Raw genomic sequence first — 25,957 nt, forward strand, 5'->3', positions numbered from 1 at the left:
TAGGCCTATTTTTTTTTTTTTTTTTTTTTTTTATTCAGTATAAATATGCAAAAGAAAAACAAAACCGACACAGCGGTGACATGAGGCAAAACAAAATAAATTAAATTCTCAAAAGGCAAAAACAAAAGTCAAACATAAAATGTAAAAGGATATCTTCTTAGTTATCCATTTACCCAAGACAATAAATTTCGTCTTGGTTTATCAAAATAAAATCTTATAAAATCAGAAGTTTAACAAGTTTCCAGTCCTCATTAAATAACTCTATATTGTAGTTCATCAAATGTAAGTACTCTTCTATTTTTATAATACGACTTAAAAATTAACCAGTCCTGAATTTGATGGTTTAATATCAGAACATCTAGATATGTAAATAAAATATTTTACCAAAATGACAAGATTATTTACAGCATTGTAAGCATTACCAAATAAAATGCATTCTCTTGTATGGGTTTCTTCTAAATTATAATTCCTCCTATTCATTTGTTTGCTTTTAATTTGTTGAATAACAAAAGCCCACAAAGTATTTGCATGGATACAACCATAAAATATATGCTGAATTGTTTCAGTGTAAATTTTACAAAAAGTACAAAGATCACAATTCTTTATCTTAATTTTTTTTAGAAAGGTGTTTGTTGTTAAAATTCTATTGACAATTCTATATTGAAACCACTGATACTTTATATTTTTTGCCGAGATGAAAGGAAAAGAGCAAATTCGTTTCCATTCATCCTAATCAAATTCTTTCCCCATTTCTTTTGACCACTTTTCTCTCACCATCGAAACTTCCAATTTATCGGAGGTAAATATTTTATAGAAACCCTTAATACCATATTTACATTTATAGAATAGAAAATTATAATTTATGTTTACTGGTTTTTCAATGTTGCACTTAAAAGGCAGCAGTCTATTCCACTGTGTCTTAATAGCATCTATAATACCTTTGTAGTCTAAGTAATTACACTTTATGTTGTATTGAACCTAAAATTTTTCATTAACAAAACAAATTCCCTTTTTAAACCATCTATCATAGTACATTGTTTTTTTGTCTCTCTTTATGTCACTATTTCTCCATAAAGATGAACTTAAAACTCCATTTAAATCTAAATTTGCATTCCTAATTTTTGTCAATTCAGCCCAGGAATTCAAAACATCCTTCCAAAACGGGTTGCTTAACTTTTTTGAAATTTTCAACAGTGGAGAGGATCCATAATCGAAAATTGAGCAGGATGTCTTTACAAAAGTGTTGAACATTGAATTTATATTGTCATCCTGTCTTACTCTCCTCATCATCCATGCTACTTTTACAGATTTTACATAACTAAAAATATCTACCATTTTAGTTCCACCCTCTGAGTATCCTTGTATCATTGCATTTCTTTTAACCCTATCTGGCTTATTACCCCAAATAAATTTTAAAAAGGAATTATGTATTTTCTGAAGTGTTTTCAGGTCTGGGTTTGGTAATGCATTAAACAGATAGTTAAGTTTTGATAGCATCTAAAACGATATTTGAAAGTTTAGTACAGGCCCTATATTTTTTATAAATAACGCAATATAATGATCACACTTAATACCACGCTTCTCCTTCAGTTTGAGATTATGAATATGGGGATTATCTAAAAATGACTTGAATGTTTTGCTGTTGCGGCGGAAACACTCTGAGATAGATCATTTTCGGAATGCTCGGCCTACTAACATTAAAGATGTATTGTCTCCCTGAAAAAATAATTCTTAAACATTTTTTTGTTGAATATTCTATTTTAACGTAACATAATAGTTATCCACTTTGACCAAAAATTGGATTGAAAAAAAATGTATTTGCTTGAAAAAATGTAATTTAAAGCAAAAAATGGTCAAATTGGCTGCCAGCCAATGGATTTTTGGTTGAATTTAACCATTTATTTTGTCATTTTATAAGTGAAAACATTATTTGTTTACATTAACTTAATTAAAACTACAAAATAACATCAAAGTCTGATTTAATTAATCTTTATTTTTCATGTTTTTGGGGGACAATACATCAAATAGTTTAAAGCATTCTATTTTTTTTTTAATTTTGAGCATTTATTTTCCCTTCATAAACATTAGATGGTGATACAATGTTAGAGTTTAATTATTAATACATCAAATAGTTTCTTTCCAGGATCTATTAGAGCCTTAAATATGATGTAGACTTTTTTTTGTAATGTTCTTGTTTTTTTGAGTTCGTGTTGTGTCCGTTGGATATTGTGCTCCGCCAACAGAGCAAACAGAATTTCTATGTTTTTCCTAAAACAAATGATAATAAATGATACTTGACTTGACTTGACTTTAAAGGTGGGAGCAAATAATTAAACTCTAACATTGTATCACCATCTAATGTTTATGAAGGGAAAATAAATGCTCAAAATTAAAAAAAAAATAGAATGCTTTAATAATTTGTCTTGTTAAAACCTTTTTTAGAGCTTAGGGAATTTCTATGGAGGTCTTTAATATTCTTGAGCTTCTTGGCATTTCCATTTCCACATCTACTGATAGGTAGATGTAGGTCTAGTTAGGCTAAGCCTGGCTAGAATGAGCCTCCTACCTTTGATCAAATTATAGCCATTTCTTCTCAGTAGCCTTTTTAAACATTCGTAGTCATTTAAAAATTTGTTATACTGGATAATTATCACAACATTTAATAATATCATTGTGTTTTGTAAAGATTAAAAATGTTATTCCCGGAGCCCACCTTTAAGTCTATACAGGTAACATTATTGACCTAAAATGTTGGCATTGATAAATAAATTGATAAATAAACACTAACCAGTGTGAGTGTCTCAGTGCCTGTAATAAAGCAGATATCGATTGTTCTGATTAACGGGCAAAGGTCAAAATGATTATTGATTGGTTCGCCCGTTTCTAGTCATATCAATAGAGACCGGTCTATCACTGAGAAGTCCAACATAACTATTCGTTCGGGACAAGGACACTACGAAGAAATCATTATTTCAAATGTAATGAGTAGGTCTACTAATAATAAAATAAACCTAGTTGTTTATTTTGCTTTTCTATAGAAATAAAAAGACGGTAAGTAGACAAGTTTCTAAAATCCTGTTACGTTTCAATTTCTTATTGTTGATGTTAAAAACGTCAACTGTGTGAAATGAATAGCAATTTAGCTCTATCTAAACCTAAAAGGCGACGTAGGCCTATCTAGTTAAATATCTAGATAAATGCTGTAAGCCTAACCGTTGTGATTATAACCTACAATAGGTTTTGACCTAGCTACATTTTTAAAAAGTACGACAAATTGAAACATATTTATAATACAATGTTTCAATTTGAAAAAAAACATGTATTTATTATTTACTAGACTATTTAGCCGTCAAATATCTTGGTAACGATGGAAGTGAGTGACGACAAAGACAGGTAGGTAGGAGTCTACGGCCCTTGCTGTACTATACTATTCTAAAGTTAGAATAGAAACACTACACATACTACACATATATCCTTTTTCTTCTTTCATTGCAAAAAAACATACTAATCGTATACCACAGAATTTAGAAAACATTGTTAAAGCAGGGAGTTGTAACAACTCCCTGGTCAAAGTAAGAACATTGTCTTTTTACGGAAGTATACAAAACATAACAATCGCTTATTTTCTATCAAAGGATCCACCCCTGTGAAAAAACTAAGTATAATTACTAAGTGAATAGGATATCTGTTTTATTTTTTTAGAGAATCAGAATTTCTTGAGACTTCGGGAGAGCTAATAATGCAGAACGAAGTAGAACCTGAAACAGAACGAACAGAGGTAGGCTTTTTATAACCAAATTTTATTCCACCGAAGAGAGGTAACATCAGAATAAAAATGCAAATGCTTAGTAGGATTGTTCCTCGTATATGAAGTATTACTTTCAAATGAGATGCTAGGGCCTATAATAAAGAAAATAAACTCAGTGAACGAATAAAAATAAAATTTAAAATTAAAGTTTGCATTACGGACACGCTTGAAACAACAATTCAAATATGTTTGTCCTTTAACAACACTGTTTTCTACTTCAGGTTCAGTGTAGAAATTAGGAGAAGCCATTTTTGACGTTGTAAGCAAATTGAATAATTTGATTCGATTATTTTTTCTTACGATAGGATTTTGAACTTAAATATAATGAATTATTAATTAAACACCAAAGTTTGTTGAAAGAATATGAAAATGCCTCGAGACAAATGGAAAAATACAAATCAGATGTAAGTATCGCCTTACTTTTACTGTTATTCAGCACCATTACATAGGAATTAAACAATGTGGCGAAGTTTGTATGACTTTTTTAGTCAACAGAATAATGATCGAGAGAAGAATTTTATCCAGTTTCTTTTTTACTAGACCTATGCCCTATACACATACGTGTTTGTTACATTTAATCAATAAAACCCATAGGCTAGTTACACAATAGTAGGTCAATCTGATCAACAAACACACTATGAGCATTTAGTATTGATCGACTAATAATATTAAAATAGGTAACCCTACGTTGCATTGATCACACTTTCTGTTGTCCAGGAAACAATTATGGTTCGTGATCGCGTTTATTTGTTAACATTCTGAAACGCGTTGTATACATTATATACGGTTATAAAGCCCATTATTGTCCCTCTGAAAAGGAGGTTTTTAAATATGCCATTTTGATGTTCCATAATAGTCATTAAATTTGACCAAAAATTGGATTGAAAAAACAATTATTTACCTGAAAAAGTGTAATTTAAAGCAAAACATAGTTTAAATTGTCTGTTGAATTTAATCGTTTGTTTTTTGTATTATATAAGTACTAACTTTAAATTAAAACTACAAAATGATTTGTTTTCTATTCAAAATCTGCTTTTATTAGTCTTAATTGTGTATGTTTTTTGGGTGGGGCGGGGGCAATTCATCCGTAAACCAACAAACTGTCCCTTAATTTAATAAGAGTGTCATGAATAGATGTTAAAACTGATATTCCAAGTTTTCCATGAATACTATAGGGGGGTCCCATAGGGGTATTCCAAAGAAGAGGTTATTTGTACCTACAGTGTAATATTGATTAAAGTATGACCTATGTTTAAGTGTATTTCTGTTTTTGTCCACAGCTCGATAAAAAGCAAAAGCAAATCGAGATCTTGGAGCGAGATGCGGAGATTCACCGTAAAAAATACACTAAATTGGAATCTACAGGTATAGGCCCTAGTATGATGATTGACATAACGACACGTTTTTTCGGCTGCCTTCGTCATGCTTGATTAATAAGATGTGTTATGCTTTCTTAACCATATAATAATGGAATAGCCTGAGTTCCCTAATAAGTTTAATATTATGATATAATATAAAACTAACTCCGAAATAAGTGAGGCAAGCCATGATGATTCTACATTTCGCACTTTGCTTGTAAATTGTTTAAATGATTAATAGTTTCCAATAAATTGATTTTTATTCATTCTGAAAAATAGCATTTGAACAAGTTTCTTACCTGGTTATACATTCCTAATAAATTAGGTATACTATTATACTTATGTCTTCTGAATGTTACTCACGAAATGTTTATTTGATTAAATTTGTCTATGAATGTTACGCATATCACAATAGTGTAACCGTGGTGTTTCCGTATGATGTCTCCTTATCGGTTACTTGTTCCTATATAGTCTTGTGGCAAGATGTCGCACATTGTCTAAAATATGTTTGGCGTTTAACTTTTATTTTATTTTGTTTTATAACAGCTGCTGAAGTAGAACGGGCCGAATCTAACTTAGAGCATCTTAGGGAGATTTTGCGTAATAGTCAGTAAGTTGTGTTGATTAAAATGTTGAAAATAGACCGTTAAATGTTAAAATTGATGGTGCACAACAACATAAAAGGCGCAAAAAATAGATGGTATTTGCATGTCATTGCCTGTCCGAATCGTTCCCCTCTTCTAGTTACGAAACGTAGCTTTACAAAATAATCAATCCAACCGGATTTCATGAAACATATTTATTATAGGACGCTTGTTCGGGAAAGAGATTTTGAGATAAGAGATCTAAATGAAAGGGTAACTCAACAAGGAAAAGACTTGTTGGATAGAAACAGTATAATTGAAGAACAGACAATCAAAATTAAAGATCTTCATAACCAAGTGAGAGATGAACTAAAACGAAACGAGCAAATGGAAAAGGTGAGTTTAAAAAGTAAACAAATAATGTGTTTTCATTTATTTTATTTTATTTTTTAAATAAAATAAATGAAGGTTGCTTCATGACATGACATAGCCACATAGTGGAATGATCTAATGGTCTGACTGACGGTAATAAAATACACACATCGCAATACTAGACCTACAGTATTTATATGCATTTTTAATGTTTATACAAATTTTATTCTAAATGTTTTTTACACAATCAGTGCAATAGGAGACCTACTAGATAGTGATTAGGTTCGCTTTTTAGGAATCCTGTCTCTGCCTGGTTTTGTGTGATGTTTTCTTGTTGTTTGTCAACGTTTTTTTATATATATTGTATTTTTATAGAGACACAAATAAATGAAATGAAAACAATACAGTAATGCATATCAGCACATCTGTATCAAGAATGTATACGAGCTTTGCAGGCCTACATATTCAGTTATCAAAGCCTACACTAACCGTAAATTGGCCTAACCTTTGATAGAACTAATAATAAGCCTCTTAATACATTTAATTCAAGGAACTTGACAAAATACCAGCATTGCAGAAAGAAAGGGAAAATGTTGGCGATTCTCTCAATCAAACAAAGAAACAACTGGAGGAAAAGAAGGCCCAGCTTACTTTAGCTAGAAGAGCGATTAAGGATCACAAATCTAAAATACAGGTAAATTTAAATGTAGGCCTAACTATTCTAAAAACGGTTAATGTATTATCTCACATCACGTCGCTGTCATTGTTCGATATGTTCCATCCCATCGACATCGTTCCTTTGGAAAATTTAAAACTTTCTTTTTGCATCCTGTCGTTGGAACGTTTTAATTAATAAAAAAATATCATTGTTAGCAAAATTCAGCGTACACTGCCTTTGATCCTTCTTTTTTCCTTTTTTGGAATTATTATTATGAATACCTGAGAAAGAAACAGAAACATGATATTTCTTACCTTGTTTGTGTTCATTAGAATCTAGAAGAAGAGTTAAAGAAACTACCCGAGGTCAAGGAAGAGGTAAACATGGCCAATCATGAGATTGATACTCTGAAGAAGATGATGGTTGGCAAAGATAAACTTGTTGTACAAAAATCTCAAGAGTTGCAGGTGACGAGAGATCAGTTGGAAAATGGAATAGATTTCAACCAGAAATTTGTGCAAGCGAGTTACCCAAATGGTGCTAATGTTAAAATTATCAAGAAAGAACAAAGGTAGGTAAAGTTTACGGTAGGTGCATGTTTGCAAAATTATCTATTTATAATTAATCATCAATAGCCTACAGTAAGAGAACATCATGTACGTGTTGATTCTAATTCTAATATAAAAGGCGCTACTTGAATATATAACAAATATATTAAGCATAATAATAACAAATAATACAAGTTAGGCAGTACTTCTCCCTTCTAATCTTGCGGTGATCATATTTTAATTGATTTGTTTAATCATATAATGTATTGCTGCATATAATTTTAGAGAAAATACAAATGAATCTCGGACCATGGAACAAGACAATCTCAAAACTCAAACCCCAACAGACGGTAAGAAACGCAGAGGGATAAGTCGACAGGAAAGAGGCTTGCGGTCAAAGACAATCGTAAAGGCAACACGGCTTGATGTCGATACACAACCATACAACTATGCTTCAAGCACCGAAGACAAATCATTCTCCACTGCCATCAATACAGGCAACAGTAGTTTTATGCGCCTTCTTACAAATGGCGGATTTGGCGATGATGTTTTACAGATGTACGATGTGTATAATACTGGACGGCGGTACAGTTCAGGGCATTCCTTAAAAGCAAATAGAAGCGGAACATCTGACCGTACTAAGCGATCCAAGTCTTGTGGTTCGTTTCCTGAGGACGATCACAACCTTCCTTCTGGAACATTACTATTCGAAGATGATTTCTTGGCGGCACAGTTTCTTCACATCGGAGACAGGGTCTGTGTCAAGCTTAAAGGACATACGGGTGAGTCAGATAAAAACTCGGTTTGATTTGTTTTGTCGCCAAAATTTAGTTCAGGAGCGAGTCCATGGCATGCTCTAAGCACGGATCCAGAAATTCCCCGCAAAGGGAGTGATGGGGCTTGATTCAAAAACGAAAATGTTTTTAAACAAATATTAAATAATGACAGTATATTATTTAATCATAATTTATGAACATATCAAAAATAGTTAACAATCATTATTTAAATTGAATTGTTTGTTAAGTTGATCAAAATTTGATTTGTATGATAGAAAAAAAGTAAGTGTAAGAATCCCCTTAGCTTAAATGATAGATGTTTATTCGTTTATCAAATACTTGTACTGTACATCATATTAGCGGTGCCAGTGATTATGTATACGTTTCGTTACTGTATCATGTCATTTTAAATAGATTATCAGGCTATCCCGCGTTGAACAAAATGTGTATTTTGTTTACATTGAAAGAGAAAAAGAAATAAATGTTATTATGAATGAACGAACGAATGAATGAGATATTCTGTTTAATTCCTTTACAGTCACAAACAGAACTGAAGGGAAATTATATACCGCAATAGTGAAGTTCATTGGTAAACTGGATCGTGAAAATATAGATCACAGGTTAAACGTTGGAATCAAACTGGACGAACCACGTAAGCCAGCGTGTCTATCTTGTCTATATCGTATTTTAACTTTGAATTGTTTTCTATGTAGAAACATCTCAAATTTTAAATCTTAAAATTGTTAACAAATTTTAGTCGATATCACCATATTATTTGTAATTTCCAAAGATTGATAAAACTTTGTTTATGTAGAACCCGTCCTGTGAACGGATTGCCACCTGCTACGGAAGTAATTTACATTTTATTTTGTTGTTGCTGTCTTTGGCAAGGTGCCTAAAACAAACATAACACAAACAAGCACTTACGCTTCTAAATGCAATTACATGGATGAACATTTGTTTTTTCTCATAGTTTTAGTAATACAAAGTTTGGGTGCATGTGACTGGATAAAAACAGTCTGTTGACATTGGCAACTTGTTTCTTCGTAATAGTAATAATGAATCTGTGTTCAGGAGTCACATTACAAAGAATGTTTTAAAAGGAAAATTTGGCACATTTTTTAAAACAAAGAGAAACGACATTGTAGGCCTATTGGAATTTGAGAAATTTCTTAAAATATGATCTGGCATTTCCATTTCTAGCCTACTATACTACTAAATAGCATTTTCTTATAAATTTCACATTTTATTTATACAGCAGATCTAGGCTAGATTTTGAATAGTGTACACTAAACACTTTTTTTTACTTTGTATTAATTAATTTTCATTTACACTAGTTGGTGATACTGATGGTGTTGTACGCGGGAAACGTTATTTCCGAGTTTCACCTTCTCATGGGAAAATAATCCGGATCATTGATGTTGTTTCAGTATTAAATCAGAAGGTATGAATCAGAAGGTTTTTGTACAAAAATAACGATATTAAAATTATAATACAAACTTTAAATTCTAACAAAAGACATAGGTTGAAATAAGTTACATCGTAATAGATTCACTAATGACTTTTTGTATGCAATAAGTGGTTTGTATTTATCATTATGTTTTTTATTACGATATTACTACTAAAGCCCGGGTAACGAAACAAACCTTTCGTTGCAATGTGCTGTCTATTCCTAGGTGGGTAAAAACGTGAGCCTAAACTTACTATAGGTCAAAACCTGAACTAGGGCCTATATGAAATTGGTTTCTGTAGGCCTACTATTATTATCCTCTACCTTCTCTATTTTCAGACGTGTTCGTATAAACTAATCAAAGAGCTTATAAGAGAGCATCGCTTACAAACAGGAACAATCAAGACGGAACGAGACAGAAAGCCGTGTTTAATCAGAATTACATAGTTTTCCATAAATGAATGTAAGCCTTATACCAAATTTAAGCTGGTATGATAGGCATATCAAATTGAAATATAAAATAAAATATTATATAAAAAGTATTTATAGATTAACGATTATAGATGAACAACTTTTGATTATTATTTTTTTTGTCTTATGTGGGTTCATTCTACTGTTATGTCCATCATGTAACTTTTCATATATAATTATAATTTATACTTCTTATGAATCATTTCTCTATCCAGTATCATTATTTACCATAATTTTTTTATGATTTTTATACATATCTTCTTTTATATATTTCCAAAACCTATTATTATTCGATTATTAGATTATTATTATTATTCTTATAAATACATTTCAAAAATACATTAACTATATTTTTGTGGATCACATAGAAGTATGGCATATTTTGAAATACAAATATAAAAAACGTAGTATTATATAGTAATAGAGCATGTCTTTATAATGATTTGTAAAAAAATGCTATATAAATAAATCAATCAATCAGCATGACTAGGCATGTGACCATTTGTGGCTCTAGTCCTTTTAAGTCGATTTTGGGACCCGTGTAAGAGGAAGGAGTCTAGGTTGGACATATAGTAGGCCTATTGTTTCTAAAATGTATTTCGAACATAGTAAGCAAAAAAAAATGAAGGCTCAGCCTCCTCTACTTCTTCCTGGATCTGTTCTAGGCCCGTCACGGTCGCAACGTGCACATGGAGTATCCAGGCCTGGGTCTTGATTTAAGCAGCCTTAGGCCTACTTAGCTCAGTTATACTATAGACAGACTGTCTTTTGATCAAGTGGGCCTAGCTATAATTGGGGTAAAAAAAGCCTAGCCTAACAAATATATTAACATAACTGAATTACAATACACAATACATAATAAGAAATTAAAATATTAAGCTTACCGCGCGTTCGCTTCTTAATTCAGCCATTTCTCATTGGAGAAAACTTTCAAAAGACGTCAGACGACAAGCACGATGCAACAGTTACGGGTAGACTTATACGCATGCGCAGATCTTCTGCAAAGAAATTAACTTACTTATTGGCGGGAGTGCGGTTGCTCAGGCAGGCGACATCTTAAATTAACTCCAAGTCTTGTTTTAAACTTTTTCATCAACTTTAATTGCAAATGAATGGTTTCGACATAATTCAAGTCTGACGGAGTGGTTTAAAACGATAAAACATTAACACACTGTACATAGATTTTTTTTATTAAACATGGATACGTCTACTATCTGTTGGGACTTCATTTATAAAGCCAACAATTCTCCTTTTTACCAAAAAACTCATTGTTTAACCAAACATACTTAAAATCATGATTCTATCTATACAATTATTCCAAAGAGTGTATGCGTCAGAAGGAAGAAGCTAAGTTGGATTAAAGCATTTTAAATCTTGTTGCATAGCTAATTTTTTTTTTATTTTCGACGCAAACATAATCATAATTGTAGTAAAAATTGAATTTCTATACTGTATAATTTACTTTTAAAGTTGCACACACTTTTTAATCATTCGTGACAAGCTTAACTTACGTAAGATGGCAGCGATAACAGAACTTACAAAACAGAAAAACTCTCATCGCAAGCCTTTAGGTTACAAAGTGTGTAAGGACGGAGCATTATAGTATACTTTTTCTATAGCAAATATAAATATAAATTTTTTCATCATTTTTTTCTTTTAAGCAAAATTTAAAGCACAGCTGTTTCAATGATTGTTCTACATCGGCCTATTAAATTAATTTAAATATATTTATGAATGTAAATTTTTAATTACTTAATTCACAAAATTGCAACATGATTGGACGGATAGTAATATTATACGGAATGTTTCTTAAGACTATACAGGAATATACTACAGTACTATTTAACATTTAATAATAATTGTGCTCTATGCTAAGGTTATATAACACTATGTGGTCATGTGACCAATATAATAATCTGTCGCAGACAGGGAACTGAAGTATATATAACAAAAGAATGAAACCACAATACAAACAATATGAATACCTGACATGAGGTACTAAGGATTTGTATAATAAACATTTAAATAATTATACTGTAAACTAAAATAAACGAAATAATCCCAAGTAAAGAATGTTATTTCTATTTTTATGAACTACTGAAAATAATCAATATTATATGCATTTTAATTCATAATTTAGACAAAATCAAACTCAAATCAGATTTGCTTCGGTGGTGCTGTAAAAATCACCTAAAACATAGTCATTGAATGTCCTCAAACATCGACATTGGCAATGTGTCGTCCTCTAGGCCACTGGTAGTCAAACTGTTATTATGTTTTGGGACTTAATCACCGCTAGAGCAATTTTCATACATCTATAGAAAATTGGCTCCAGTGGGATAAAACCTTTAGAACACCACAAAAGAGAAAATCTTTGCAATGATGCTGCAGGTGACACATAATTTTGCAGAGCAAAGCTAAACTTTTTCTCTTGTGGTGACCTCCAAGAACAACAGACCAATACATATTCAATATTACAGACTGTATAAATGTATCCATTGTATAATAGAGAATAAAAGATCTTTCATAATTGGAGGAAAAAATAACAGTATGACCAAAATAATGAATGAATATGAATTGAAATAATGTAATAAAAATGTTAAATAAAAACAGCTTCTAATGCCATGCTAATCTATATATGACTTAATCAAAACAATATAATAACATGCAATTATTTACAATGTTATTTAAATCTATGAAATTAACTATAAAAAAATTATTATGAAATGAATGTTATCTCTATTTCTAAGGCAGCGACATAGACAGGGTCTATCACTTGCCACATTTCAAAAAATATCTCTACCTCAATATATTTGCTACATTATTCTAACTATTATCTATAGAATAAGTTAATATGATTTTAGTTTGTATAAAGGAATGAATTTCTGATCTGAGGAAGTTGAACTGGATGAAAACAATTGTTGCAATAATAATTTCAAGATGCTTCATGCATGTAACATGCACATAGTAAATTCACATCATGCAAAATGTTAAATTCTTAGTAACACAATGTGAATTATGCTTTCCTCTATCTACATGAAATAAAAGGAAAACTACAAATTAAATAGATGGCTGCATTCCAAAATGATGAAAGCAATGAGGTTTGAAGTATGAGTATGAGATGAATCCAGTAGCTTATTTGATGTCACAGAGCAATGCGACGCCCCTCAGGATCCAGTGATCTGGGTTCTGAGTAGTCTTCAGCTCCACCGATGCAATGTACGTCAGATCTGTTCTGACTGGTTTCTTGTAAATGGGACACTCGTACATGCGTGGATCACGTCCACTGGTACTGTTGATCGCATAGATGTGGATGACAGGAAGCGGCTCAAAGAGGACTTTCGGTTTTGGCTCAATCAAGCGGCAACCACGACGATCCCAACTGGCTCCCTCAAGGAACAATCCGTAGACATAGACACCTTCCGCTGGTGGTTGTGAAATGTCATCTTTGAGGAATCTTGTTACATCATTGTGTAGGATCACGCTATCAAGAGCCCAACCCTTGTGTGCACGAGTTACTTCCTATAAATACAGAAAAAAATTAATTTGATTGCAGTTTTGTGTAGTTTGAACATTGAAATTTATGTATAACTGATTTGTACATTTGAATAAAATACATCAGCAGAGGTTTAAACTTGGAGAAGTGAAATATTGGAAGGATTTTTGAAAGCATAGTCAGAACAAGAGAGGGTACCATGACAATTGAAAAAATATATTATACTATTAGAGGGCGCTATTAAAAAATATCAGGCTTTGGCATATAGTAAAGTAAGTATAGTATACAATGGATATGCATGTCACAGAAATGACAAAGGCAGAAAATGTGTGGGGAAACATATTTTTCGGCTTTAGTTAACAAACTGGGGTCTAGTATTAGACGCTAAAACGAATAAATTCTCTTATCTAAATGCTCCCCTCAAAAACCTCCGCGTTTTCTTCAAAATGTGATTCTCAAAATTTAATTCTGCCCTATCTTGCAGGAGGCGGGGTCTTTTCTTGAAGAATGGGAAAATCTCAGGGTTATTGCGAGAGTTGGGAGGGCTACATCACTTACTTGTCTCATTGCAGTTAAGAATCCTTGAGGATTAAAGAAGCCAGTCATCCAGAACGTGTTTGGCCGTCCATCAAAACACCAAGTGTGGAATTGTGCATTCCTCTCCAGTAACTCTGTAAACCAGAATCCTAAAGTTGATGACTGCCAGGAGATCTTTAGCCAAACAGCTGGAATTCTTGCATCGTACATGCAGTCAAGAGCATCACGAAGATTCTGCATTAAAATCATAATTATTAATTAAGATAATAATTTCAAAATATCATACACAAATTTTGCATTTACTAGTATATTCATTATTTTAAAAAACCAATAATAGTTGCATTCTGGTACAAGACGGAAATTAAACCAGGCATGCTGCGGTTAAAAATATGTTAACCACCAATATCATCATGTGTGTTTGTAGTAAAAAAAAAATCAAATACCTCGCTCATGATAATGGTACCATCAATTGCTAGTTTGAGGTCAGTTAGAGTGCTTCGGACAATTGCAATGACCTTCTGCATTCGGTCAATTTCCTGACGAAGGAAAATGTTCATTGGCTGTAGAGCGCCCATTTTTTGAAGTCGCTGTTTAACCTGTAAATTAACATATCATAAGGTAATGTTGATAAAAAATAATTAATGATAGAATGAAAATGACCTGCCATATATTGAAGTAAATCCACAATTTTTTAGTTGGCACCTAATTAAAATTGAGAATGGAAACAAAAATTACTCATAAATAGTGCCTGCACATGAATAACAAATTATTATTATCCAAAATCAAAACACTCAAAGATAAAAATGTTCAAAATAATACCTCAAATGACACATAATCCTGAGGCAGTTTCTCCAGCATGTCATCCGCCAATCTTTGAACGACGTCCTCTCTTGTTTCACCACCTCCCCCAGAACTATCCTTAGGTTGAATACTTAAGATTGTTCCCAACACATCTTTTGCAGCATTGCTCTGGTAACTATTAAAACATGAAAAACACAGACAATTAAAAAAACAATTATTATTTGTTGTGCTTTACCAAAGTTCCGTTGGAAGCTGTAAGGAACTGCATAAAGTACTTGGCTACCTAGCATTGTGTAACCTTTGACAATCTATATGTCTATATTGTAACTTACATAATATCAGCATTTGGGTGGAATCCGATTGCTTCTGGTGTGTTTGAAGCTGAAAGCAACTTTCCTAGATACCAACCTGAGTTCATGTTGGTATCGTGTAACCTTTGACATTATAATATAAAAAAAATATATTGCAACTTACGTAATATCAGCATTTGGATGTAGTCCAAATGCTTCCGGTGTGTCTGATGCTGGAAGCAACTGTATAAAGTCTAAATACTGTGCTACCTGAGTTCCCTTTGGTATCGTGTAACCTTTGTAGAAGTTGAAGCTGTTACTGAACATCTGCTCACTAAACCAGACCTAATACAAATCATAATTGGAATGTTATTCTAAATTTTTCACACACAAATAAATAATACATTTATGTAAGTTTCAGTCTAGATAGTTGGCAATCCGATTCACAGTACAGGTACAGTACAAACAAAGCTCCACAAAGTCTTGAAACAAGTCTTTGGGAGTGATATTTAAACATGTTGTGAGAAAAACCCTGACATCTGACAAAACCAATGATTCTGAGATCGGTATCCAGTCTCCAAATCACTAAGCTACTTTCTGACATGCAATACCCATATTTGGAAGCCAAACATACCATGTGAAATAATAATATAATATAATAATAATATTCATTTTATTATATATAAAATATAAATAAAAACAAGCTTTACAAATCTTACTGAGATCGATTATAACTATACTGTACTTACCTTTGCAAATGTGTTCAGTAATCGTTTATCATAATCATCTGTGACTCTACCGCCGTATTGGATTTCACCGATCATATATCGCACAGTGCTCCAGGACACTCCCTGTAAATAAGGATAAGAAGGTGACAACCCTGTTCAATGGACAAACACAAAAAGCCTAAACAAAGTCTTATTACAAGTGAAGTTGGGGTTATTTATTATGTACTAGTACCATTTATTCATTTGTTGTCATGAGAAAAATCCTGGCATCCTGACAACTCAGTTAAAAACCACTCAGCTAAAATTCCACTTCAGTACATTATTAGTTATCCGCACTTGGCGGATAACTCCTTGTGATTGTATGGGATCATCATTTTTTTTTTTTTTTTCTGTATTATTCTTATTTCTTTCCTTCCATTTTTGTGTAGAGCGTTTCTCTAACATGTGTAAACGTAACATTTCATAACCTTGACAACATGTGGGCATTTATGTGAAGTTGTGCACCTCCTATTTTTGAATGACGTCAGAGTTGCGCAACGTGACTTACGCGCGATTTTATAAATTTCGCGTATTTAACATAGGTCAAAAACCAAATAACATTTTGAATTGAAACTTTGCAGAAGTTTAATTTATATCGTGCGCTAACTTTCTGTGGAAAAAAAATTGCGAGTTTTACACAAATTTACGCGCGCACGCGTATTTAAAATTTGAAAATGCGAAAAAACAATTTCTAATCGAATTTCTACGCGTTTCATGTCATTTTGAGCATGTCAAAAATTCCCACGCGCCCGCAATTTTTTACGCGCGCGGTGGGCACGTAGCGTTAAAAACATCGCTTTTTTGAGTGATTTATGTTTTTCCAGCCTTTTCTAGTAATTTTACAAACTTTTAAACAATTTTGACTTAAAATGACGTTATACGAGCACGTAGAATTGAACAATTTGCACGGGTTTTTGATGAAAAAAATCAAAAATTCGTCAAAATTAAGCCTTTTTTTAAACAGTCGTAGTTTCTATACTAAACAATGAAAGTTATTTTTATTACATATTCTGGAAGTTGATGAGTTGTAGATATCGGATCATGCATTAATATGGCTAACAGGACATTTTGATGTCATCGTAAGGCCACGCGAATATAAAATTTAGGATTTTTGTATCTTTCTTCATAGCTCATCACATTTAATAGAGCGCATCTACACTTATCCGTTTTCCATTTTAACCCCGATTTTGATATTGTCTAGGTCAATCAACTATCTTTCGCATGAGTTAAAAATATTTTTATGTTTATGACGTCATCATGCCTAAAAATTTAAATTACGTGTGGCATAAATTTCATATTTACAGTAAAATTTAATCTGTTATAGCTCGTAAGAATGAAATGTGATAATCATGATTAAAACGTTTTCTGGAAGCTATTGAATTGTAGATACGAAATCATGTGAACATTTTCCTAATCGGATGTTGTGACGTCATCATATGGCCAGTTATATAAAAAAAGTCGTATTTTCATCTTTTGCGTTATAATTCATTACATTTAAAAGAGCGCGCATCAATATTTCACGTATTCAATTTCTTGTACACGCTAATATGTTGTTGCTGAGATAATTTCCTTCCGAAATTGCTACCTTCGCGTTTCATTTTGAAACCGTCAGCATGTTAAAAATTGGAATAAATAGCGGGTCCCGTATTTTCCCCTATTCTACACTGTATGTGATTGTGATATGTATACAGATTATACTGTGTATACTATATGACACAAAATAACAGAATTCAGCAATAACAACATAATCATATTCTTCAGTCCAGGTCATAATGCCATAATCTTTTTCCGTGTGCAATATTCCAACGTGTGACGTGCTCGTGGCGTTTGTCGTGCGGATAACTAACTCGTCAAAGTGACGAGTTTCATGTCTAGTTATACTTTATTGTGTTACTTGAGATTATAATGAGCATTTAATGATCATGGAGGTCTCTTAATGATCATGGAGGTCTCTTAATGATCATGGAGGGCCTTTAATGATCATGGAGGTCTCTTAATGATCAGTTTCTTCATTGGAACTGGATAGGTCACCCTCATTCAAGATAGTATTAAATAAATAAGATTTATCCAAAGCACATCTGTTTGCATTTACCTTTTTAATGTCCATATCATCAAGGTGATTCTGTATAAACTGCACAGTAGAGCTAAAGTCAGCAGCATTGAACTCGTACGGGATGTTCCAGCCAAGTGGACCAAACTTACGTCGTTCCTAAAAGACAAATGTCATTGAAAAGTAGGTGAGGAATGTTCACCACCAACATATTAGAATATAAACGCCATAAACCCATTGGTGCTAAATTAGTTTCATTTCAGGTATGAATACACATATCGGTTCAGGCTACAGAGCTTTGTATGGACAAGACCTTCTTCACCAAACTTACTTCCAACAAGTGAGTGAGCAAGTTCCTAAGTACTACTCAGACAAGTAGAGCTGGTTTATCCATAGCAGAAATAATTCATGTTTACATCTTTTATGAACTTAAGAGAGAGTATAAATGTTGGGAGAAGGGAATATAGAGGTTTGTTAGGGGAGCATATTGAAATACAAATACGTTATTACTAACCTGTACTACAGTGTGGAGGTAAGCTGTAGCATAAAGCATTGGTTTCCATTGGTGCATATTTGACACTTCAAGTTGATCTTGTGTAATGCCAGTGTATGTCCTCTTCAATCCAGCCTTGATGCCTTGTGGAGGTTCATTTGTGAACTTAATACACATCTGTTCATAAAAAAAACACCATAATATATTCACCATTCAAACTTTCATTATCAATCAATAACAACGAAATACTATTTATTTACTGGGAAATATCTCACTGTTATTGGCGAATATGGCCACTGGTCTATAATCGGATATAAGATTGTATTAAAATGTATATTTTATTTTTCAAAATGTATATTTTATTTTTCAAAATGTACCTGGAGTAAGCTGATTGGGAATGAATTGTGGACTTCTGTGGTCATCCAGAGGCGATAGGTTTCATGCATTGTTTCTGTCTCAATCAGACTGTCCATCACTTCATCAAGGAAGTCTAACGACAAGTGGCAATTCTGGAGTAGTACCCAACCTCCCTGAAAAGAAATAAATATGTTAATTATTTTATGATTGGCAATCAATTCAATATTTAGTAAATTAAAACTCACTAAACCTAAAAGATCCATAAAACTTAATCAGTATCTTTCCATCATATACCTAACCTTCTCTGTCAATAATTAATTTCAACAATGCATCTACAGCTCCTCTTCTATTTTACACACTTACATTAGCCATTGAGTTGCTCATGAGCCTCCTTGCATGCACTTCTTGTCCCTGTCCCATGGAGATAGCACGGCATTCTATCTTCTTTTTCTTTGCTAGAAGTTCAATTCCACTTGTAGGGTCACTGCCCATTGACAGAAAGCAAATAAGCGGATTGCGAGGATCAGATTCTTCCCAGGTCTTCTCCAGATCCAAGATGACACCTTCAGCAAATTGCTCACCAACGGAATCAACTATTGTATCAAGAGAAATTAAGATGACCGTACAGAAAAGGTACAAACATTACATAAAAACAAGTAATGTATTGACTGTCTAATAGAGAGAAGTCCAGATCTACATTACAATGTATTACTTACTGATGTACTTTCTGGCTTGGTTGAGAGTTCGGTCGGGACACCAAGACCTCACCAACAGAAGACGATGGAAGACATCCAAAGAGTTCTCGTAGCCGTCTGGCACAATCTCCTCTTCCGGTGCTTCTTTATCAAACCAATGCTTCCACTGTTTCTCATTTCGACCTATCTGGTTAAGAATGTCTGAGAAGTTTCTTAACTTGCTCAGCTCGACTAAGTTCAACCAGGTGATGTCAAGGATCCATTTTGATGGTTTAGGTGCACATGCCTTGAGGTCAAGGGATGCTCCTCCTATAACCCAAAAATATAATAGTATTAAGAAACATGCCACTGTTTCTGATGTTATTTATAACTACTAAAATGTAACTTTGTGTTAAGGTGGTATTGGTCAGGTGTTTTTTTTTCTCAATAAGAAATTGAGAATGTTATACTGACCTTTGATAAGGGTCATGAACTCTTCATGCTTGATCCGTCCAGCTTGCAAGTCAATCTTTAGAGTCAGAAGCAGTGTAAACATCATCTTGTCTTTTTCGTACAGACCACGTGCAGCGTACTTGAACACTGTGAACGTCATACAATCTATGATGTTCACTATTCGTTTGCTTGTGATTGGACTTTTTTGTGAGCTGTAAATTTTAAACACAGTCAATTAATTTCACCAATTTATTTATTCATATCATATATAATATGCCCATAATATATTTATATGGCTTAAAATAAACTATTAATGTAAAAACTAATAGACAAAATATTCACTTACTTAGCCATAGACAGGTCAAATAATCCCAAGAACTGCTTAAGTGATGTTTGGTACATCACATTCACCATGCTCATTTCAGTAATCAAGAAGTATAATATACTGCCACGTGTAGCCACTGTTAAAAAAAAAAATTTGTCAAACCTTTTATTCCACTGTCCTTAGTATGTACAAAATCAGAGATATTTGATTTGATTGGATTTGATTTGCCCCAAATGTGCAATATTTCAAGAAAATGTTAAAAACCTATCTCTTTCCTAAATAATGTTAATGAAATTCGGTAACTTTTTGTATAGGCCCTCATAGTTTTTATATATATATATATTTTTGTATTTTCATTCCATTTTCAATTTTTTGTTTTTTGTAAGTTTTGTTGAGTATATCGTATTTTCTATTGTACAGCGCTTTGGTCACTTGGAAAAGCGCTATATAAATCCATAAATAAATAAATAAATAAATAAATAATGCCAATGCCAGTTCAATATTATCTTGATGACCATTTAGTTCTATTCTATTTTTCTGTTTTGGTATCCATAAGGCCCAATAAATAGAATGTAACAATTATATGAAGTTTGTAAGAGCTGAAGAAACAAAATGTATGACTTGATGTTAATAGTAATTTAATCAGAAACCTGGTCTAAACTCTTCTCTTGCAGTGTTGATCTTAAGCTCGGTTTCAGCAGCCACCATCAACTTCATATTGACCTCTTCAGCAGTAACCTTAGTAATGTTGAGCACATTGATAAGAGATTCATCCTCCACAAGGGATCCTTGAGTACTGGTGAGTCTGTACAAGAGGTTGTCCTCTAGTTCTTTCATCTTTCGTTTGTTGCTGGTTACATCCTCAATCAGTTTTGTCCTCTCTGCTTCAAGTTCCTTGTATCAAGTAAATAATAGTCTCAAATTAACTAATTGAAAGCACTTGATTCAAAAGAAATTCACTGGTATCAGTAATATAGGACTGCATGTAATTATCCTTAGTATATGAGCATATCCAGAATGTCATAGACAGATGAGGAAACACTACTGAACAAATCTTATTGATAATGAAGGTTTCTAACTGTTCTAACAATTAGTATTACAGTATTTCAATGAATACTTACGCCTTTCTCTGTCAGAATGACACGACCTAAGAGTTGATCTTCAAGACCCTTCATAGTTACAGTAAAGTCAATGATTGATGTCTTGGCACTAATCTCTGGGGTGTAAGCTGGATTGGGTAGCTTTGTTGTAATATACAATCTAAAGCCATCCATTACATCAACTTCTTTGTCACCGACTTTTACCTATTAAGTAACAATAAAGTTTTAAATCTGAATGCTGGTTTATATTAAAATATCATACTATATGTATTAAAACATTACAAGATACATTTTCAAATTGCATAATGTATGTGGTTGCAATGTGATCATCTTAAATTCTAAACTTTTTAAACATAATTCCTTAAGCTTTGTCTACACTATCAAACTAGTTTGCCAACCAAACAGGGATGTGACCAACTATGGTAGTAATATGACATCATCATGTCCATATATGGGCACATCACATTTTTTTGTCCCATAAAGTTTGATAGTTGGAACACCAAGAAGTGCTGGAACACCAGATTCAACAAATTTAAAGTGCCTATTGTACACAAGATATATAGATACACAGTATCTGTATTATTTTACCTTCAGTGTTTTACCACTCTTGATGAAATTTTTCTCTAAGATGTTATCGAGTGCTGGATCCAACTCCTCTACAACATCTTCAATCAATAGAGGGCGCCCCAATGACAACGAGTCTTCAAGATGAGTTCTGAAGTACTTGTGGTTTAAAGATGTAACCTAAAACAAATATTCAAAAATTAGTAGTTGCTGCTGTGTGCTGATTGATTGATTGAATTTTATATTTATACTGGGTAACCTCTTCAGTCAAAGACTGGTCTCCCAGAAGGCCCATTTGGTGATCAGTGGCTGTGATGTACTAATACACCGGGGTAACCCCCTACTCGTCTCAAAAGATGTACTAGGTTCTTTAAAGTGCACACGAGCTAGATGTGTACACTGGACCTACGGTTTATAGTCCTTATCCGAGAAGACTCATTCTACCACCAGAACCTCGAAAAAACCCTGCCGATGTTATGGCTACGTAATTACGGTTCCACTGTCTTAACCGCTCGGCCACTCACTCACTAGATCTTGCAGTATAGAACATACTATATATAAATAATGTCACATAAATTATGTATTCAATGTGGCTTTGATTTAATTTTTTTACACTTACACTTTCAGTAAATTCATCTCTCATACTTTAAAGAGTATAGTCTACAATACTGTATATCAATTAAACTCACCTCGTGGAAATAGAATTTCATATTTCATTTCATGAAATTATTTGTACCATTCCACTCATAGACATTAATTATTTGTATAATAGTTTTTCATTTGAATATGATCTTTTATCAACCACCTTGAGTAATTTAGTTTTCAGGTAACATTTCCATGATATATGTTAATCTACAATATTTTTAGAAGAAAACGCAGAGTTTAATAAATCACACCTGTAGTTCACTGTTTGATTCTCTGTTCTTGATCCAGATTTTGCCCTGACCCTGGGGATCAATGAGGAGGGGGAATCTTGACGCCCGAGTAACAATGATGCCATTCTGTACAGACAGCTCGTCATTGGGTAAACCTTGCAGATTCCATTCTGCAATCTAAAATTATTTCAAAATACAATACAAATCATCAGCATATATTTAAATATTTATCAATAAAATTAACATTTCATTTGGATGGTATGTAATGAGCCAAAGAGGTGAGTGGGAGTTAGTTGGTGGTGTAATTCAAACGATTCTGGGAATGTGGAAGTTTTCATTTAAGTTTGATTAAAGTTAGCTATATGTCTGAAATTGTATTTTCTTAGTATGCCCATGCTGTAACTGTAATAGATGAATGGTGGTCTGTAATTCTATCCCACACAACACCCCCTCTTCATACCCCCTGTTGTTCTTCCCAATGTCACAGATGTAGACTGCTGTTGTAAGATATGAATAATGAGGATACACGGCATTTCATGATAGCAAACACACAATAATATATATAATTATTAGCTGTGACAAATGAAGAAGTGCTTGCAGCCACGGCAACAGTGTCAATCAAAATCTGTTTACATAACAACCACATAAATTAGAACAAAACATTGAATTTAGGTTAAAATATTATTAATTATTTTTGTTATTATTTTAATCAAAATTATTTTCTGCGAATTATAATAAATATTATGAAGTTTTTGGTAAAAATTAGGTCAAGGTGGGCACCAGACAAGAGACGCCCTTGATCAATGCTAGGACCAATCAAGGCGATTTAAACAGTCCTGGCTTTGTTTGTATCAAACCTGTTAGTGGCGGTAATTATCGTTGTTGGTTTCGATTGAATAAAATAAAATAAATAAAATAATATTATAATTGTGCTTTAAAATCCAATAACATAAACATAGTTTAGAAAAATTATTTGCAAAAAAATGCAAGATCTACAAAAATAATGTACTTTATATTTCAAGACATTTTCTATTTCAGAAAGAAATTGAACATAAAGAATTAAAATATACCACACAGATAACATATTTATTTCATTCAAGCATATTTGCAAAAAAAAAATGCACTTTCAATCAAGCAAAAGAAATTAGCGTTGCATTAGAATATCAGGCCACTTTTAGTGATTTTTAATTTAAATCATTATAGGAGTCAAAGTTAGTACATTATAAAGCAAAAAAACAAACAAAAAAACAAACCAGTGAGGTTAGAGTAAGTATTCAAATTGAATTGTAGCATAATTATTTCAAATTTTTTAGTGTGGTTATTTCTGCAAGCAGTTAAAATCTTACTGTCGTATTGTCAACAAGCATTTCAATCAAGTTCAGATTGGATGTGAATGGTATCTTGCGAGTTTTCATTTCTTTCTGCCAAAAGTGTAAAAGACGGGAACGAAACTCTTGATTGAATGGACCCGAATAAGACAGGAATCCTGTTGCCATCAAGACATCGCCAACAAGTCTAAAAGAGTTCAAGAAATAAAGTAACAATGAATGCAAATTTACCACAATTCGCAGAAAAAGTTACAATGTGTACTTTGAAATCTACAATTTAGGAATATCACAAAAATTCCATGTCTCATAGAAAACAATTGATTCATGTTACCTTCCAATCTGTGCTTTAAACTCCTTGTTCTGTTCAGTCCATCGTTGTTTTTCACCACCAAGACCAGTAATGAGCGTTGATGCAGCATCCATCTTACGTCTACAACTCTCAGCATCATCCATCAAATCCTGAAACAGGAGAAAGATTAAGATAGATGTTATCTTAAACAGGATTACAGAACCAGGCATTTATTAGACTTTTAGTGATGGGTACTTAGCCTACCTGTTTTTCTTTCATAGCTGCATCATAAAGGGCCTGGGCAGCATCAAGTTCAGCTTGCTTAGCATCTAACTGGCTCTGAGCCTTTGCCAAGTCAGACATAGCCATTGCTAGACGTGCCTCCTGAATTGCCAAGTTGGCCTAGAAAAAAAAATACATGTTTCTATTTATTGAATTTCTAAACCACAACTACAGTACAGGTAAAAATGACTGCAACGTTCCCCACGTTCCAGCGACATGGCTACGAGCTACTGTTTTTTCCATGAGAAGTATTGTTTTTTAGTGCATTGTCAGTGTCCAATCTACTGATCATTTGCATCATACATTTACTATATGCCTACTGTATAGTCACATGGTTTATATGTTCTGCAATTATCTATTGGATTCATGCACACACTATCATCATCTCATGTTTGGGGGGTTGTTGGCTATTGGCTGTGATATCTTCAAATCCAAATCTTTAATCACATCTGTCATCATTAACCTTCCTTTCTACACATACCTTAAGTGGCAAAACCTCTCTGTTGATACCAAAGAATGTAGCCATAGCTTGAGTCCAACCAGCCAACCCTGCAACATCTCCACAACTCTGCAAAAAAATGTCTCTAATTTTAATTTAAATAGAAATACAGTATGTAAGACAATCAAAGAAAAATAAAGCACAATCAAAGTTCATTAATGTTATGAATGTTCAACATTGGTCATGATCATCAAAATAATAATAGTTTTCTAATTCAAAAGATGAAGAACCAATACGCAATACCAATACAGACCTATGCATAATAGAGAGTTAGGCAAACTCAAATATTTGCATTCAAATAGCCTAGGCCTAGCCAAAATGTTTTACTTCTTTGTCGTTTTCTTTCTGAATTTTCTTGAATAATTTATGTTTAAGTTTTACTGGTAAAATGTGTTCATGTTTAACAACTTAAATTTCAACAAATAAACTTGTGCAATGCATTCCGCATGTTGAAAATCGATAAGATATGTTGGCTAACCTTTCTTGCACTATCCATGTTGTAATCCTCAGCATCAAGATAGGGTGCTAATAATTCAACTGTTTCTGCATTTATTGAATCTTTAGGGAATGCAAGCAAGCCTTGCAAGAATCCACCGCTACCCATCAACTGTGGACAATCAAAATTAACAATAACAAAATAATAAAGAAAACACAATTAATAAATAAATCAATTTGTACAAAATAAAATATAAATAACAAAAACAAGTACCAAGAAATGACAAATGCAGGTCTAGAAATGCTAAGGCAGTTTC

General features: G+C 32.8%; 2 protein-coding genes across 3 annotated transcripts in view; one reads left to right on the top strand and one right to left on the bottom strand.

Annotated features, from left to right (window-relative positions):
- Positions 1-3,367: 3,367 nt before the first annotated feature.
- LOC140057664 (uncharacterized) lies at positions 3,368-10,001 on the top strand. Its single transcript, XM_072103384.1, has 12 exons — positions 3,368-3,393; positions 3,703-3,778; positions 4,114-4,212; positions 5,089-5,173; positions 5,713-5,776; positions 5,975-6,146; positions 6,673-6,816; positions 7,113-7,351; positions 7,614-8,110; positions 8,643-8,756; positions 9,442-9,548; positions 9,894-10,001. The coding sequence occupies exons 1-12, from the start codon at positions 3,368-3,370 to the stop codon at positions 9,999-10,001; spliced, it is 1,731 nt and encodes a 576-aa protein (XP_071959485.1).
- Positions 10,002-11,121: 1,120 nt separating this feature from the next.
- Positions 11,122-25,957, bottom strand: part of LOC140056427 (dynein axonemal heavy chain 5-like) — a 55,322-nt gene continuing 40,486 nt past the window's right edge. For both annotated transcript variants that reach the window (XM_072101795.1, XM_072101796.1), the window contains exons 50-71: positions 25,684-25,812; positions 25,188-25,274; positions 24,689-24,826; positions 24,467-24,594; positions 24,154-24,322; positions 22,829-22,984; positions 21,957-22,112; positions 21,390-21,572; positions 20,919-21,162; positions 20,290-20,404; positions 19,965-20,155; positions 19,533-19,820; positions 19,180-19,409; positions 18,837-18,989; positions 18,481-18,636; positions 18,009-18,125; positions 15,899-16,000; positions 15,334-15,494; positions 14,878-15,034; positions 14,502-14,654; positions 14,080-14,292; positions 11,122-13,547 (exon numbers count right to left, since the gene is read on the bottom strand). In XM_072101795.1, coding sequence (XP_071957896.1) covers positions 13,161-13,547; positions 14,080-14,292; positions 14,502-14,654; positions 14,878-15,034; positions 15,334-15,494; positions 15,899-16,000; positions 18,009-18,125; positions 18,481-18,636; positions 18,837-18,989; positions 19,180-19,409; positions 19,533-19,820; positions 19,965-20,155; positions 20,290-20,404; positions 20,919-21,162; positions 21,390-21,572; positions 21,957-22,112; positions 22,829-22,984; positions 24,154-24,322; positions 24,467-24,594; positions 24,689-24,826; positions 25,188-25,274; positions 25,684-25,812 — 3,813 coding nt within the window. In that variant the 3' untranslated portion in view covers positions 11,122-13,160. The remainder of the gene's footprint in view (positions 13,548-14,079; positions 14,293-14,501; positions 14,655-14,877; positions 15,035-15,333; positions 15,495-15,898; positions 16,001-18,008; positions 18,126-18,480; positions 18,637-18,836; positions 18,990-19,179; positions 19,410-19,532; positions 19,821-19,964; positions 20,156-20,289; positions 20,405-20,918; positions 21,163-21,389; positions 21,573-21,956; positions 22,113-22,828; positions 22,985-24,153; positions 24,323-24,466; positions 24,595-24,688; positions 24,827-25,187; positions 25,275-25,683; positions 25,813-25,957) is intronic.

This window comes from Antedon mediterranea, chromosome 8, assembly GCF_964355755.1.
Source record: "Antedon mediterranea chromosome 8, ecAntMedi1.1, whole genome shotgun sequence".
In the NCBI taxonomy this organism is placed as follows: Eukaryota; Metazoa; Echinodermata; class Crinoidea; order Comatulida; family Antedonidae; genus Antedon; species Antedon mediterranea.